Source organism: Hippichthys cyanospilos, chromosome 4 (genome assembly GCF_059441005.1).
Source record: "Hippichthys cyanospilos isolate Australia breed blue-spotted pipefish chromosome 4, RoL_Hcya_1.0, whole genome shotgun sequence".
NCBI lineage: Eukaryota > Metazoa > Chordata > Actinopteri > Syngnathiformes > Syngnathidae > Hippichthys > Hippichthys cyanospilos.
The window spans coordinates 19,175,703-19,192,502 of NC_142372.1; the positions used below are offsets into that span (position 1 = coordinate 19,175,703).

The 16,800-nt window shown below is 39.3% G+C and overlaps 1 protein-coding gene across 1 annotated transcript; it reads right to left on the bottom strand.

Annotated features, from left to right (window-relative positions):
• Positions 1–426: 426 nt before the first annotated feature.
• On the bottom strand, positions 427–13,737 carry lingo1b (leucine rich repeat and Ig domain containing 1b). Its single transcript, XM_088413142.1, has 2 exons — positions 13,468–13,737; positions 427–3,321 (listed from the first exon to the last, which is right to left on the bottom strand). Exons 1-2 carry the CDS (start codon positions 13,477–13,479, stop codon positions 1,462–1,464), a joined length of 1,872 nt encoding a protein of 623 aa, XP_088269268.1. The 5' UTR covers positions 13,480–13,737; the 3' UTR covers positions 427–1,461.
• Positions 13,738–16,800: the final 3,063 nt, after the last annotated feature.

Genomic DNA, 16,800 nt, shown 5'->3' on the forward strand with positions numbered 1-16,800 from the left:
GAGCTTGCATGTTCTCCCCGTGCCTGTATACTTGGCTCTGCGTGTCTCGGTTTCCTCCCAAATTGCAAAAAGATGCAGGGTAGTTAAATGAGTTATTCTAAATGAGTATGACGGGTTGTTCGTCTTTGTGTATCCTTCTGTTAGCTGGTAACTAGTTGAGGGTGTACCCCGCCTAGTACCAGAAGACACTTGGGATAGGCTCCAGCATGCCTGGGACCGTTGTGAAGATGAGGGGTTAAGATAACGGATGGACGGATGCAAAGTCAGTTACCAACAATTGCTCATTTAAATCAACATTTGCTCATTCACAATACGATGACCAGGACTTTTTTTGAGGTGCAGGAAAATCGTGGATTTGAGATGCAAGAATTATGCCCAGTGTGCAAATGTACTGTGTACTGCATAATACTTTCTGGAACACAGGAATGCAAAGAAATAACGCATTTTTATTCCTTTTTCTCCATGTAGGTCCAGATTTCACCAACGCATTTGCATTTAGAAATAATAGCAACTGTAAGGATTTGAGCTTCACTATTTTTTGAAAAACACACAGCTAGTATTCCCAATATAACTAACACTAAATCATAATTATTTTCAAAGTGATTATATACTGCACTATTCATTTGTTGCATTTTGAACAGTTCTTACATATTCCATAAACATTAGACCTGCTTTCACTTTTGAAAAAGGGTACATCAAATACATAGTCTCTTCTTGAGGTTATAATTTGCTTAAATCCCATCCATAAAATGCATTGCAAAGAAATAAAATATTTTTTTTTAAAAGAAAAAAAAAGTACAACACAAAAACATGTAGAACATGTCAAAATATTTGATATATTTTCTTTGCTGGCAAAAAAGCTCACATTCTGGCCTCTTATTCATCTTTGTGTGTTAACATGCCCACCATTTATTATAATGTAATGGAACCAGATTAAGAATAAATTATTTATTTCACTTAACCATTAAATCTTAATAACATGTAACACATTTCAAAACATATACAGTACTTCATATAGATACTTAATATGTCTTTGCTTGATTTGTGCTGATTAAAATGTGCTTTTCTGTATCAATGGCGATTTGTAAGGATGGAATCATATTGTATGTATTCTTAATTCAGTTAATTTGTTTTAAGACTTGTTTCACTTGTGCTTGTCATTGTTAACTGGTGTACATTGGTTACATGCAGGCACCCGATATACTGTAAGTGTGCATGTTAACATACTAGAGTATTGCCAGAACAGTTTACAGTTTTTGACGTTTTCTTAGAAAAAGAAGTTTGAAAGAAAGAAAGGAAGAAAGAAAGAAAGAAAGAAAGGTAGAAAGAAAGAAAGAAAGACAAAGTACATAGTGTCAAAATGATCTTGCAACTGTGTAACTGCTTTCACTCGAGTACACCTTCGAAGCAACCATAGTGCGTATTCCCACTGAGTTCATATGTCCAGAGTACCTTTGTGCTTCACATGATTTTCATGTTGAATTGTATGGGTGTCTCAGGTGGACTAGTCTCTTCCGTTTCTTCTTTGCGTGGTACATACTCGACCTCTATACTTGGTTTTGTGTTGTCTTTCCCTCTGCTCCAGAGGAACAGTATCACAAGACAGAAGAGTACAACGCCAAGGAAGGAGATGAACCCCATCGTGGTCGCAATGATGAGGGTCTTTACATCAAACGGAAACGGAATTGTGGTCCGGGTCACATTCGCGCCTTCTTCGCTGGGTTGGTTGAAAATGAAGGCAAATGTCTTGTTTGGTTGGTGGGGCCAATTAGGAGAGTAGCTATGTACAAAAAGGTGAGCAACTTTGGTGTCGTTGCCTGCTGCGTTGCTTGCAATGCACAAGTAGGTCCCGTTGTCTTGAATTTGGGCGTAACGGACCTCGAGCCTGCCGTCATCGGACACAGACAGTCTTGATCCCACGGTTTTTGTGGTAATGTAGTCCTTCTTAGGAGAAAGCCACATGATAACAGGGACCGGCTCACCCTCAGCTTGGCAAGTAAAGCTAACCGTAGTTCCTTCATCCACGTGGCTCTCTTGAACCTTGTTCTCCAAAATCTTAGATTTCTGGCAGATGAAATTATCAGAAGGCAGGATATCTGGGAAGTCTTTAAATTCCTTTCCCTGCACCACACTAGGTGACGCACAGATGGGCTGCTGTCTATTAAAGTTTAACCTCCACCGCCGGCGGAAAACCCAGAGCAAGCGGCAGTCGCAGGCCAAGGGGTTGTCATGCAAAGCCAGCGTTTCCAAATTACCCACCGAGTGGAAGACGGACTCCTCCAGGGTGCTCAATCTATTACTAGAGACATTGAGAATGTGCAGATGATTTAGTCCTCGGAAAGAGTAAGGCTCAATGGCAATTAATCTGCCACCAGCCAAATGAAAAGCCTGGAGCTTTTGTAGATTGTGAAGTTGGTTCCCTTCTACAGTAACAATGGGGTTAAAAGACAGGTTCAGAAAGCGTAAATATCTTAGGTGACTGATTGCCTGGTACGGGATGGCTGTAAGATTACAATTTGTGACTGCTAAAGACGTCAGGTTGATTCCAAACAAGCATTTTGGGGTCATGGTATCCAGGGACGGCATCTGTGATATTTCTAGTACTCGAAGCCTATACAGCCGCTTGAATGAGTAATCCCTAATGGCAGTGATGTTCAGATAGCGTAATCGAAGTGACAGCAGGTTGTGCAGATGGCTCAGGGCATCGGTGGGCACAGAGGACAGCTTGTAACCCTCAATGTTGAGCGTTTCAAGATTGCTGAGGCCATGAAACGATCGTGGCGAGATGAAAACCAGGTCATTGTCACCTACTTCCAATACCCTCAAGTTGTAGAGCTCCTGGAACATGTAGTCCAGCAGAATGACAATTTTGTTCTCACTAATATCCAGCTGTGTGAGGTTGTTAAGGCCTGTGAACACCCCGAGCTGAATGAGCTTCAGCTGGTTGTTGCGCAGCCCGAGATTCCGTAGATTCATCAGGTTGCTAAATGCCCCGGACTCGATGGATGAAATGATGTTTTCATTCAGCTGCAGATCCTCCAGCTGTGGGTAGTTGATGAATTCCTCTGGCCCAAGAAGTTTTAGACGATTCTTGCTCAGGTCCAGGAGCTTGGTTTCAGTTGGGATGCCTTCAGGGAAAGTAGCCAATCGTCTTCGATGGCACACGACCGAACGCTCTTGGGCGTTGCAGTCACATCGGGAAGGGCAGCCGGTGGTTGAGCCAGAGAGGACGGTTCCCAGCATCAGGACGAGGATAGGCTGCCAGCACGCCACTAAGTAGCTGTGCCCCCCTGCCTCAGCAGAGACCATCCTATTGTGAACCTGCGGAGGGATGAAAAAAACAAGTTAAGGGCTGGGCACAATCAGAAAGGAACTCAGAATGAATGTTGCACATACATTTGGTTCTCAGCTTATAAAGGAGTCTGTTCTTATTGTGTTGGCATCGCCCAGTTTTTCTCAACTATATTTTGCCAGGACCCCCCTAGAAAAGAGAAATCTTTTCGCCCCCCCCCAGTCGATGCACTGAATATAAATAAGATCATTATTGATGAAAATTGTTTAAGTATACCTACACATGTATCCTTTTTAACATTAACAACAGAAAAAGGCAATATAAATCAACTTTCAACAACTGTTAATTATTTTTATCGTGTTTGAACGGGTATAGCTTGAAGCAAGTGCACCAAAGTGCCTGAAACTAAAAGAAAATGATGAAAATTATGACTTTATTGCAATTACATTCCACATGACAAAAACAAAGCCTTTTTCCTGGGATCATCCGTGCCCCCCCTGGCATCACCTCGCTCCACTATTTGAGAAGCACTGGCATAGCCCCAAATTGTAATTGTACTTATATATAATATTATTCATTGTACACTAGTGTGTGATTGAAACACTAATTGAGTATAACTACTTAGTAGCTTGGTGATGAAAATAGAGAACATTGTCTGTTTTATCATCATCATGTAGTCTTTTGTGGACTTTGTTCACTAATTCTTTTAGACCTTAGGCTGAAAAAGTGGTCACCAGCTTTGCACCTAGTTGCCATGGGAACAAAAGCTGTTCTTCCATTAGCAAACCCCACAGTTGAGGGGCGCCGTGATAAATTAGACAGAATCATCTCAAAAAATGGTTTGCAAGTATGTTGTTCCTTTGGGTATATTGACCTGAGCATGTCAACGACTTTTATCAAGGCACATGGGAATCACTTTAAAAATATTCTGAACTAGGAGGAATATTTAACAGATTTCTGCCAACTTTGAAATAATGAGTGCAGTGGAGTGAGAATTTCATTTTCACTTTGATGCTCTCAATTCGCTTAGCAAGTGCTACTTCACTATGCATCAGTCGTTTTTTTTTTTTTTAGTCCGTTATACCTGTGCAGCAGCTTTGTAAGGCACCGCGTTAGCAATGGAAAGCGCTATGTGAAGCAAATGTATTTGGAAATAGGAACAAGTTAAATTGATTTTTTTAATACCCACAATGAAAATATGAATCACAGGCTTGTGGCCCAGCTTTCGTGCATTGCATAAACCACATTCTGTGAGTGTTTCAAAGTATTAAACTGCACATATGCAGTGATCTTAAAAGCTTTGGCTGTCAATTATCCTGCTTTTAGACATCAAAATTGGTTAATAGAAAGGACCAGAAAGATTCTGCTACTGAACAAATATGAACTGTGCCTCATTGCAAGACAGAAAGCAGCTTTAAATTGTTTTAAATTTTTCAAAATGCAACACAAATCTATAATTCCACTCAACACAGTGAGTGCTTATTGTTAATGAATAAGGCATTGGATGAAAAACAATACTGCTGCAGTAATGACTGCAAAAATGCCAATGACATGTTTATCTCCTCGACATGTTATTTCATTATTTCAAGAGAGAAATGTGAACGAGCATGACATGTCCCCTGCCTTTACGAATCCATAGCAAATAAATGCAAATTCTGTGGTGATTTTCTTACCAGAGCACATGCATGATTTATGACGCCGTGTTGTAAGGAACGGGGAGCAATCCGTGTGATCTGGCTTTACAGCACATATCTCACAAAAACATCACTTTGTTTTGACCTTGAGCCGCAGCTTAGAAAGGAAATTCAGCAAACAACCCTGCGCAAATATGACCATGATCTTTATAAAAGGTTGTCATGCATTTTAAAATGTCTCTTACACGTATTACTGTTTTTTTTTCTTGGTGAGAAAAAAAAAAATCAATGTTAGCTGTTATTATCTCCCTCAGTACATCAGTATTTATTTTCTCTTTCTTTGAAATGGGTCTACAGGGGAAGAACATCAGTAGCTCTTTTCCATGCTGTGACGGTTTGCATTAGTCTACTATGTCTTCTTGGTTTACCACTATTGTACTCCTGTAATGCCCCAACCCTCTGCATCGCCTCTGCTCTTAATGCCGTAGGATTTCTTCAAACTTTGCCGTTTAGGTCTGCAGTCTAAACGGATGCCAAATGAAGTCAGCATGAAACAACCTTTTTTTAATGGTGTCACTGCTTATGTGGTATATGTTCCAGAGATTTGGTTAAAGGCAATACGAAAATATAAAGAGCAAATCAAAACGGAAGCATGCTATGTAGTTAGAATATTTCCAAAAAAATGTCCATTTCCAGCATGAAAATTAATTTTCGAACAGAACATTTATCCATGTGGTTTTGCATTTGAAGTTCACTCAAACTATATCACAGGAGTGCACATCATTATTTTTGTGGGTTACTCACATGAGTACTAGGACAAAGTGTTTTGTATGCACTGTTTCATGAAAAAGTCTTCCTCAATATCATTCTCAGTGTCGCTCTCACATTAAGCCCAGTGTCCGTGATATTGAGTTGTTCTAGCCTGCATCCTCGAAAGGTTTCATCAGTTGAGTTATGGCTTGCGAAGTTAATTTAGGACCCAGTTTAATTATTCCAAGGAAGTCAGAGGTAAATTCTCCGTCGCTGCAGAGTGACCTCGTAAACGTTCACACCCTCACGAAAATGAAATGGAGCACTGACAGCGAGTCCAAGCCCCTTCGGTAAACAAACAAATATCCTCAGAATAGGAAGGCCTATTGTGTCTAAGATTCACAGTAAGCACCAGTGCTGGGCGAGTTACTTCCACACTGTAATGCATTATTTATTAGTTATTTCTGTCATTTCAAAGTAATTAGGGCATATGTCCGGCATATGTCCGTCTTGTGTTCATATTTCCATATTTAACCTGTGGTCTGCTCCTGACACCTTAATCTCTGCTTTAGTAGATACTAACAACAGCAAGTAAACGTTTCGCCCCTGACTATTGACAGTGTTCGGAATTACATCATAAACTCGTATTAAATCACCACACATCAACTGCCATTTTAAGTATCTTTGACTAAGCTCCCATAAAGTTCAGATGTTTTCATAGCTGTTTGCTGATATTTGTGTTGTTTTGTAGTCATATCTTAAAGCATGGTCCATGCAGAGCTCTTTCAAAGCATCAGAGAAATCTCATTGTTCAAAGGCACTAATCAAGAGAAAGATACAAATGAATGTCCAAAGCATTTAATACAAAATGCTATGTAACAGAGTGAAGACACTCAAGTACAGAAGATATGGCACTTTTTTTCATAACAAAAACTTGCCTTTTAAACAGGGCTGAGCCTGTGTAGTCATAAAATAAAAGCCAACAAGTTACTTAGTTGTGCTTTCTTGTCATATCCTTTCAGTTATCTGAAAGGACAATGTTACTGAACAATAATAATCATAACAACAACAAAAAACTGTGAAAGGTATTTGTAAAATCCAATCTCCAATAATTCATTTTGAATGTATCCAAAGAATTGTGGTAAGATATGACTACAAAACAACACAAATATCAGCAAACAGCTATGAAAACATCTGAACTTTATGGGAGGTTAGTCAAAGATACTTAAAAAAAAAAAAAAACGGCTTTATGAGGCAGACGTAAAATCCAAATATGTGCTCCACAGAGAAAGGTGAAGCAGATGAGTAGTATATTTTAAATATGTAATAATGAATAACAATCATTCGTTAGTTGTTAATTATCGAGAAAAAGCCCTCAGGATTGCAGCCAGAAAATTACACACCTGGCCTTCAGCACTGTATACTTAAGCTGTTAGATTGACGCATTAACATGGAGTACTTCTGCTTGCACGGATGGTACAATTGTTTTTGGTCTGTGGGAGCAAGTGGTTAGCATGTCCGTCTTACGGTTCAGAGTAAGCCTTAGAGTTAGACGTCTACTGTATAGATAGGGTGTGCTGGATATAAGGCACACTGGGATATCATGTAGGCCTACATGTCTGTACTTTAAGGCAAACTAATACAGCAAATTAGTCAAAAATTGTATTTGAATCCGAGCTTAGAGCGTTTTCCGTGCAAATAAAGGTGGTTATGTTGTTTTTCTAGTCTAAAACATTGCCCGACAGATTTTTGGAAAAAAATAAAAACAAAATAAGATAAAAATCTGCAAGCCAAGTTCAAGCCCTGTATTGGTTGTTTCTCTTTGGCCTAACATCTCAGTGCAAAACATCCTACCAAAGTTACCTCTACGATATACTTCCCTTCACAAACACTTCTGGAGTGCGCCGATGGACAGAACAAAAGCTTAAGAGTTTTGCTAGTTTATGCAACAGCATACAGGAAAAGTGTTATCTCATATACTGGAAAATAGTAAAATGGTAAATGGACTTTCGCTTATATAGCATTTTTCTACCTTGGGTACTCAAAGCTTTTTACACTAACTAGTCATTTAGGCCTACCTACTGATGACGCAGCAAGTGGGGACCGAAACCCCCTCTCCACGTGAAAGTAGGTATGTACGTATTGAAAATGTTAAAAGTTAGCTTTCAGAACAGTCTTTGAAATGAAATGTTATTTTTATGCGAAAATATCTGTTCCAGGCTTTTTAGAAAGTCTTTCAAAATGTGGTTATTTGTGATGGGAACTTCTTTTGGCTTTTCCTTTCAGGGGTTGCTATAGTGAATCAGTTGCCTCCATCTAAACCTGTTTCCTCCATCCTTTTCTCTCAGACCAATTACGTTCATGTCCTCTTTCATCCCTCCGTTTTCTAGAGATTCTTATCCTCTCAAGGGTCGCAGGCTTGCTGGGGCCTATCCCAGCTGGTTTTGGTCAGTAGGCAGGTGACACCCTAAACTGGTTGCCAGCCAATCGCAGGGGACACTGAGATAAACAACCATTCACACACTTAATCACGCCTCAGGAAAAAATAGTATGTCCAATACACCTGCCATGCATGTTTTTGGAGTGTGGGAGGAAGCCGCAATGCCTGGAGAGAACCCACGTGGACTCGGGGAGAACATGCAAACTCCACACAGGAAGGCTGGAGTGAGGTGGATATGAACTCGGGTCCCTTTAACTGTGAGATGGACGTGCTATTCACTGCCAAGCAGCCCGTCCTCTTTCACTACATATATAATCCTCCTCTTTGGTCTTCCTCTAAGCCTCCTGTCCGGCAATTCAAACCTCAGCCTTCCGTTTACCTGTATATTCACTGTCTCTCCTCTGGACAAACAATCTCAGTCTGGCCTGTCTGACTTTGTCTCCAAAACCTTATTGTGCTGTCTCCCTGATGCATTTTTTTTTTTTTTTAAGTTCTGGTACGGTAGTTATGTTTGAGTTGGCAAAAGTTCTACGTCAACAGCCGTTCTTGACACAACCCTCTGTATTTATCCAGGCTTGGGACAAAAAAGCATTGGCTTGTACCCCCTTGCGGCTACATTGGATCCTGATAGGAACTACTGTATCACTCAGAAGCTTTATTAACTTAATTCGGGCAATTAAGGGGGCAGTCAGTGACAGTTATTTTCACAAGTTAAAAAAAAAATAAATGAAGCAGTTGTATAAATATGTGTGAGTGCACTCTACAATTAAAAAAAAACACTTCAATTAATTTTCCAGATTTAGTAATGGTTTTGATTGCACGTTTTCAATAAATGATGAGGAAGAAGCAAGCACCTGAGAGCACTATTGTATAAAGAACAATTATGCTTCTATCTTATTAGGCATAGCTAACAATGTATTTAATACATTAGGAATTAACATAAACATATATTGCATGTACTGTACTTTATAGTGAGTGGCACAGTGGCAGACTGGTTAGCACGACCAACTCACATGGGGTCCCTTCCGACTCTGGCCTTCCTGTGTTGAATTTGCATAGGTTCTCTCCGGGCACAACAGTTTCCGCCCACATTCCAAAAACTTGCATGCTAGATGTATTGGGCACTCTAAATTGTTCTTCGTTTTGTTTGTGTGAATGGTTGTTTGTCTTGTTTTTGCGCCCTGCAATTGGGTGGCCACAAGTTGGATGGATGTAGTTTATGGTACTTATACACTTAAACCCACTATCAAATTTAATTTTTGATTAAACTAATGTATGTTTCATGGAATTGTCATCCTGTATATTTTAGCACTTTGAAACATCTGTCTTCTACAGGTTTGGCCTGTGCTGTAATGGCAGAGCAAGACACTGAACCTCAGTTGATGCAGTGTCATCAGTAGGTAAATGAGTAGTTGAGCACTCTGAGTACTGTGAAATACTACAAATCCCTTTTTGTTTTGTTGAAGGTTATTCCTTATTCAACCTTATAAGCCTTCATACAAAGTACAAGGAAATAGTGGTTGTCCTTGGATTGACTCGCCTCAAATTGCAGAATATAGTGGATTTTAAAAAAGCAACACCGTTCAGTAGATTTGGTGTTAACTGAGAATCCTGATATCAAGATTCTATTGAAAAGCTTTAATTAGTTGCTGGCCGGACTAGATTTGGGAATATGGATATACGACACCATATTTATTATTTATTTAAAGATTTTCCACTAATGGAAACTGGGGCAGTAGTGCCCAATGTACAGAATAGCTGCATATAACAGCCACACACAGCAATGATGCTATGACTCAAATGTGTAATGATGTGATCACACAATAAAAGAGCCAATAGTTTTAATAGAACATATCCCTATACAGTACATGTCCTTTCACTGACCCTTGATATTCATATCTGGTGTAATGAAGGTTGGAATGGGGCGGCAGCAATTTGACTGAATACATTAATTGAAGAAAAAAAAAATGCATGCAGTGGCACATCTCCTTTTATGGTCAACTCATGTCCTTAACACTACACACACGGTGCATTTTCCGAGACAACACGTGTGAGCTTAAATGGGAAAAGTGGAGCTGCTTTTATCTGCCAGAAAATGAGCTAGCTGTATCTGCTCCCACAATGGCACAGCTGCCCTTTTTTTTTCATAAATTTCATTTATGAATATAGTTAGACAGCACTAGACTTGTGCTGGGCAGCAAAATAGGAACCTGGGTGCTTGGTAGGCACTACTTCAAGTCATTTTCTGCTTTTGACATGTTTAATGTTAACAACAACAATCTTGGGTGTTTTCCTTTTTGGAGAAAAGAGTGACAGCAGTAGGGTAAGTGAGATACTCAAAACATTAGGGCATAAATTAATTGCTGATTGCAATCAATATTATATGTTGCTGGGAGGCTTCCATCTGCAGAATTTCTTTATACTGGCTCTATGAGGAATACTCTGTATGGCAATGCCAAAGATGTTAAAGACGCCATACAAAATTTTCAGTTGTGATCATTTAATGGAAGCAAAAATCGGAAATATATGCGTGCGTGCAACTTAAGAGTAGGTCATTCTCATTGAAAAATAATTTCAAATGCATAAGTCAGATGGGAATGTAACTCATCTCAAATTGTAGTTGTAACTAAAGGCCTGGATGAATTTGTGAAAAATACATTTCACTATGCTGCCTCCAATGATATACATTTGATCGGTCAAATACAACTTTGGACTGCTACGGTAGAATTTAACAAGCATTGTTTGAATGCATAACCGTGTTCAATGCCTCTATTTCATTTACTCTGGAAATCTTTCCATCCATGCATTGTCTACCACTAATTTGAGATCGGGTCTGCCCGGTGTAGCTGGGCGAAACTGTTTCCCCCTCAATCTAGGAAATGTATTGACAATTGTGAAGCGACTAAATATAAATAAAACGTTTCATAATAGCAATAAAAACATTACATTCAGCACTATAAATTAGTGTTGTCACAAGATCAGAAATTGAGGGATTAATTGATTAGGATTTCCAATTACCGGTAATTGTTTAACAGTTCAGTTCAATCTCATTGAGAATTTGTTAAGAAAAACCCTCATCCAGAGTTGTTTTTTTTAGATACATTTGGTTGCTGTGGCAGCTCAAAACACTGATATACTAGAAGAACATAAATGTGGCCTCAGTCATTGATTTTTTTTCAACAGATGCAGTAAACTATTTACTTGCTGCTCTATTTGAGACCAATTCCAAGCACTAGTTGCAACCTTTAGTTTTGCTGGCTGTTTTTGTTTTGTCAATAGCCGAATTAATAGAAAATATTTTAAATATATTGTAATAAAACACTGTTCATACTGTACGTTTTCATAAGTCATACATTTTCTCAAGTAGAGCATGACAAAGAGCTTTTCTATGGTTTGCTGCAGTAGCGTTTTTGTTGCTACCATTAGCTATGGCTACAGTATGTTAGGCTAAACTTGAGCTGCCTTTGTGGTAAGAAAGCGCCTTCTGAAAAAAAACAAACAAATAAATAAATACATTTACCGCCAGACCAATAACTCTCACATTCTCTTTCATTTTTATGTTTAACTCATGTTTTTTTTAATTTTCAGGTCAATTTTTATCATTCATTAGACTGACTCTCAAAAGCTGTTCTATTTTCATGTCTTCCTTTTGTATCTGAACTTTACCTTCTACCTGCATCAGGAGCCTGTCAGGTTGTGCCCAAAAAAATAGAAGCCAATCAGTGTCCACTTAGGAATGTCATTGACCTTTCTTTTCCAACTCCCACCAAGTCAAGCACAAGAGGCCCACAGAAAATAAACTGATCTAATCAGCATAAAAAAAGCATAATCATACCACTTTCACTATGATTGTAATTAATTGCTGGAAACTAATCTGTTAATCTGACACCTCTATTTAAACTCTTGTCCAATACTTTGATCTTTACATCAAAGGCATTTCTCATCAAAGCAAAAGCATTGAAAGAAGACATCAGAGAGCTGAAATTTCACCCAAATGGTGCCAATGTCAAAGTTCAACATGGTAAAACCACTTAGTTATCACGCGGCCAGGAGTGCGCCCCCCCTTGACTAAACTACTGTGAGAATGATGGAAGGAAGGTGGAAGAAAATGTTTATTGAATAATATTTTACAAGTAAACGTGCTTCATCTGTATTTCCATTTCATCCTAGTCATGCATTTGATTTCACCATTTTTAATTACAGTGTTCTCTTGCCACTCAAACAGTAAAATGTAACGGTCTTGCAAGACTTTGCTCCAACTCATTCACATGTATTGAGAGTCCGTTTTTGCCAGCTTTATTTATGTTTTTTATTTTTTAATCAATAAGGCAATACTGTGCTTTATTGTCAGTAAGGGAAGAGTAGTGATACATTTGACATAATAATTGGACAAACTGATTCAAAGGAGGTTTGCCAGGCAAAACCTATTTTGCTCATGATCACCCACTGGAAGCGTTATGAGCAGAAGACCAGTAACTCGTGAATGATATCAATTATTTTCATTGGAATAATTCATACGAGTCATCACATTTAAAAACATGGCAAGAGCTCAGCTTTGACAAGAGCAGAGCAGACGTTTGACTCCAAGACCGCATGCATTGATTATGCAATGTTTGAAATGAAGAGAAGAAGAGCCTTCCCCTTGCTGGAGTATTGCAGCCACAGTTATGCTAATGTAAATATGATGTGCAGTAGGATTTAAAATTTGAGGGATCATTTGTTTGGCCTGCATAAATCATCAAAGACTAGCCCCCTTACCCTAAGCCAAAGCTCCGCACCTCCACCGCCACCCATTGATATGACCTGTGGCAAATCTGCCAACGGCAAAAGGTAGCACTGAATAAATTAAGTGCAATTCTGGCAGAGTTTACTGGCATTTGAAGTAACATGAATGTTAATGAGATGGCAGCTTAGTAAGCATCAACAACCTCCCTGGTACAACAGTCAGTGAGGTGAGAAAGAGGAAACAGGCAGGCTTACATCTTTATCAGTGATTATTTAAAAAAAAAAAAAAAAGAAAACACAGGATTCTAGGCATCACAGTATGTAAATACTTGAATTATAGCAACTCATACCATTGTTGGGATACCTCATCTCGGATCACACAAATACGTGTTGTGCGTGTTGCACCCAGAGCTAAATAAATGAAATCCATTTGGATGACAAAGCACAAATGAGACATGAAAGCCTCCTCAGTGGACCATCCTCCCTCCTATCTCCACCGCTACCTACTAATTTTATTCCTGAGATCAATTTGCTCACTGGCTATCACATGGCACCACCACTGCACCATATTAAATCTGATCCTATACCTCTGAGCTCAAAGCCCACCACAGAGACTGAGTACTTACCAAGACTGTCATGCAGAGAATTCTAATTCAAGCAGCTCCATGTTGCCAAGGAAATTCAAAATGCCTCCAAAAGCATGGAGACGGGGATGCAGCAAACAAGACGGGCTCAGATCTGAAAGCTGAAGGTGGATGTATGTAGGAATGAGATTCGCTTGTCAGTTGGGGCATCCGCAAAATGCCTTCGTCCTCTACAGATGCGCTAAATCCAGCAGCACTGATAGGCTGATATGTAAACACTCAGGCGGCTGTGCTGCCTCGCACACGCTCACATACATGCTGCTGCACCTAGCAGAGACTGAGGGGAGGAGGGAGGGCTGGCGGATGAGAGGTGGAAGGAGGAGCTGCAGTGCCCTGGAAGAATGAGAGGACACATGAAGGGAGATGAAAAGAAACGGAGAGAACTGTCCTCTCATTGCACTGGCAGCAACGTCAACTGACTGGGCGCTCGGGTGGTCTTTCTTTACATGCAGTATTTTTTTTTTTAACGCTGTAGTAAACTAATATGCAGTTTATTTGTGTGTAGAGAGAAAGTCACACAAGTAGTGGAGAGGCGCAAGCACGCAGCAGAAGATTGAAGATAAGAAGGTGAAAGGAGATTATGGCAGCTGAGAGGACATTTTGTCATTGGAGCATAAAGGGTCAATTAAGCTCAATGAATAGCACGTTCATTGATGGCTGGGAACTTGCAACGATCGCGCAGTGTAGATAAGGACGAACAAGCGCTTAATTTATTGTCCCAATAATGGACGCGTTCCAATTAAAGTGATGATCATCAGTGAAAATCGCATTTGTTTTGAGAGCACTGTAAGGTGTTGGATGCAGAGGCTTAACTGTACTAATTGCTGTTTCAGGAGCACAAAAGCTGCCGGTGCCAATGAAGCTCCATCAGGGAGTTTTTAATGGGATATTATGTGGCAGAGGATTTAGTGAAGTGGACATGAGGAGCTCCGTGTCGCTGAATGAGTCATGTGACAATATTGGAAAAAAACATCACTGTGTTTTGTTGTTGAATGGTATCTTCTGCATTGTTTGCTCCTCGTTAGAAATGCATACAAATAAATATCCTATGATACATTGTTAAGGTCCTATAGTTTTGTTTGCAAGTATAAGTATACGGTGCTCAATAGCTAAGTCTACATGAAGCCATGGATTCAAATTTTAAAACATCCAAAAAAAAAAAACAAACAGAATGAAGATGCACTGTATGAACACTTGACTCAGAATCAAACGGCTATATTTGAATGTAATTTCATTTGGATTCTTGGGGCAGTATATTGCTTTTGCCCACCCAAATAAGCGTCATGTATGAGCATCATGTAAATAGTTTATAAACAGCTAATTAACAGGTGGTGTCCGGTCTGTGCGTGCTCCATCTTGATGTAGATGCGTCACAACGTCATCATTTGGAGACATTGGAATGGTGATGTATCTTACGAGCTGAGTAAATTAACAGAGTCACGCATGTCATCGGCAGACTGAAATAGACCAGGTTTCATGGAAACTAGCAAGAAGAAATCTTCATTTTGAATGATTTCAATCGGAATGATTAAAAAAAAAACAATTCTCAGTGGGATATGGCTTAAGGTTTCGTAAAGTCTCACAGTCAGGGCTTAACAGTATATCCTGTATTTTCAACATCTCACTGTTAGGGCTCTATTTAATGGATAGCGTAGTTGTGCTGGAGATTGAAAACTTGTGTATCTTGATTTTCATATTCCTATTTGGTGAATTGGTTCATTTCTCTGTGTCATGGTTGGCCATTCCAGATTCCTGAGGTAGGGTCCTTTTATGTACATCATGTGAAACTGACAACATGGAGGCAGAAACTCCTCCGAACTTTACGGCTCCTGGAACCACATTAACTTGCTGCAGGTATATGGTGAATTTCGGCAAAAAGACAAACAGATTTTTTGTATATAGCATTGCATCACATTCATAAATATGACAACACGACTACAATCAAATTCTCTAAGTGCAGGCTTTAGAGATCTTTACTATCCCTAGCCAACTTTATTTCATCTGCCCCTGGAGATCTGCTTGCACTTCCTTACAAACATACTTTGCATGTGTCAACCAGCCACTGGACATGAGCAAATTGGTTTCTTTGTCCAATATGTCAAGGACTCTAAGCACATCCCTCCTGAATTGCATTTAAAAGGAACGAGAATAGCTGCACTGATTGGCGGCGAATTAAGTCGACTGTGGTATGCACAACATGTAGCAACATGCGGCTTTTTTGTAATCTTGACTTGCATATAGGAACAAAAATACCAAAACCAGATCTTCAAGGAAACTCTTGCTAATTTAGACACTTGTCCTGCGCTGGAAAACAGAACAGCAAGTGCTACGCAGAGTCCATTTCACAAACGGCAGTTTGTGAAAGGCATATTGTAAACATATAATAGTACTTATAGGTATTTCATGTAGGTTTTTCTCATAAACAAGTTCATTAAGGAACTACAACCATCGGGAAATGGTTAGTTAATCGCATTAACATGAATAATATATAAGCAAGTCACTGGACAAAATGTGTGTTTAGCAAACTAAGCAATTGTTAATGTTAACAATTTAACAGAAGTGAAAGCAATATAAGACCCTCCACAAGAACATTTCCCATTCGATACATCAATGAATGAGCTAGTCTAATTTACTACACTGTACAGTATAGCACTAAAGTCAATAATGGTGAGTTGAGAAATTCAATAATGTAACCCTGGCATTAGACCTTGATATTTAACATAAGCACACTGAATACATTTGGCAATTTAACTGGAATGATGACATTTAATTTGTAAGCGGATTGAAATGTTTGGATGAATGGAATCACATTTATCCTTTTAAGATTTCATTAAGGAGCTCCTATCGTGGACATTCTACATTCTGAAGCTTTTACTGCAATGTTAATTACTACCCTAAACACACCAAAAAGTGATCTTTTCTTGCCCTGACCCATTGCTGAGGATTGTTGCTTTGTTGTGCATTCTCAACTTGAGATCTCTGCTGCTAAATGAGGAGATTTATTTACAGAATACCCAACTGTGAAGTCACATTACTGCAGACAGCTTCATCCTCATCTTTTCCTTTCAGCTTGTCTAGCTACTGGTCGCCACAGCATGTCATCTTTTTCAATCAAATTCTTTTGTCTGCATTGCATGCTCCTGTCTAATCCCAACTGCATGTCTTCCCGTACTCCATCCATCAACCTTTTCTGTCTGCATCAACCTTATACTAATATACTCAAGAGCTCTCCTCTGGACATTTTCAAACCGTCTAAACTTTCGTCTAACATCTAACCTTGGCTGTCCCTGTGATTAGCTCATTTCTAATCCCATC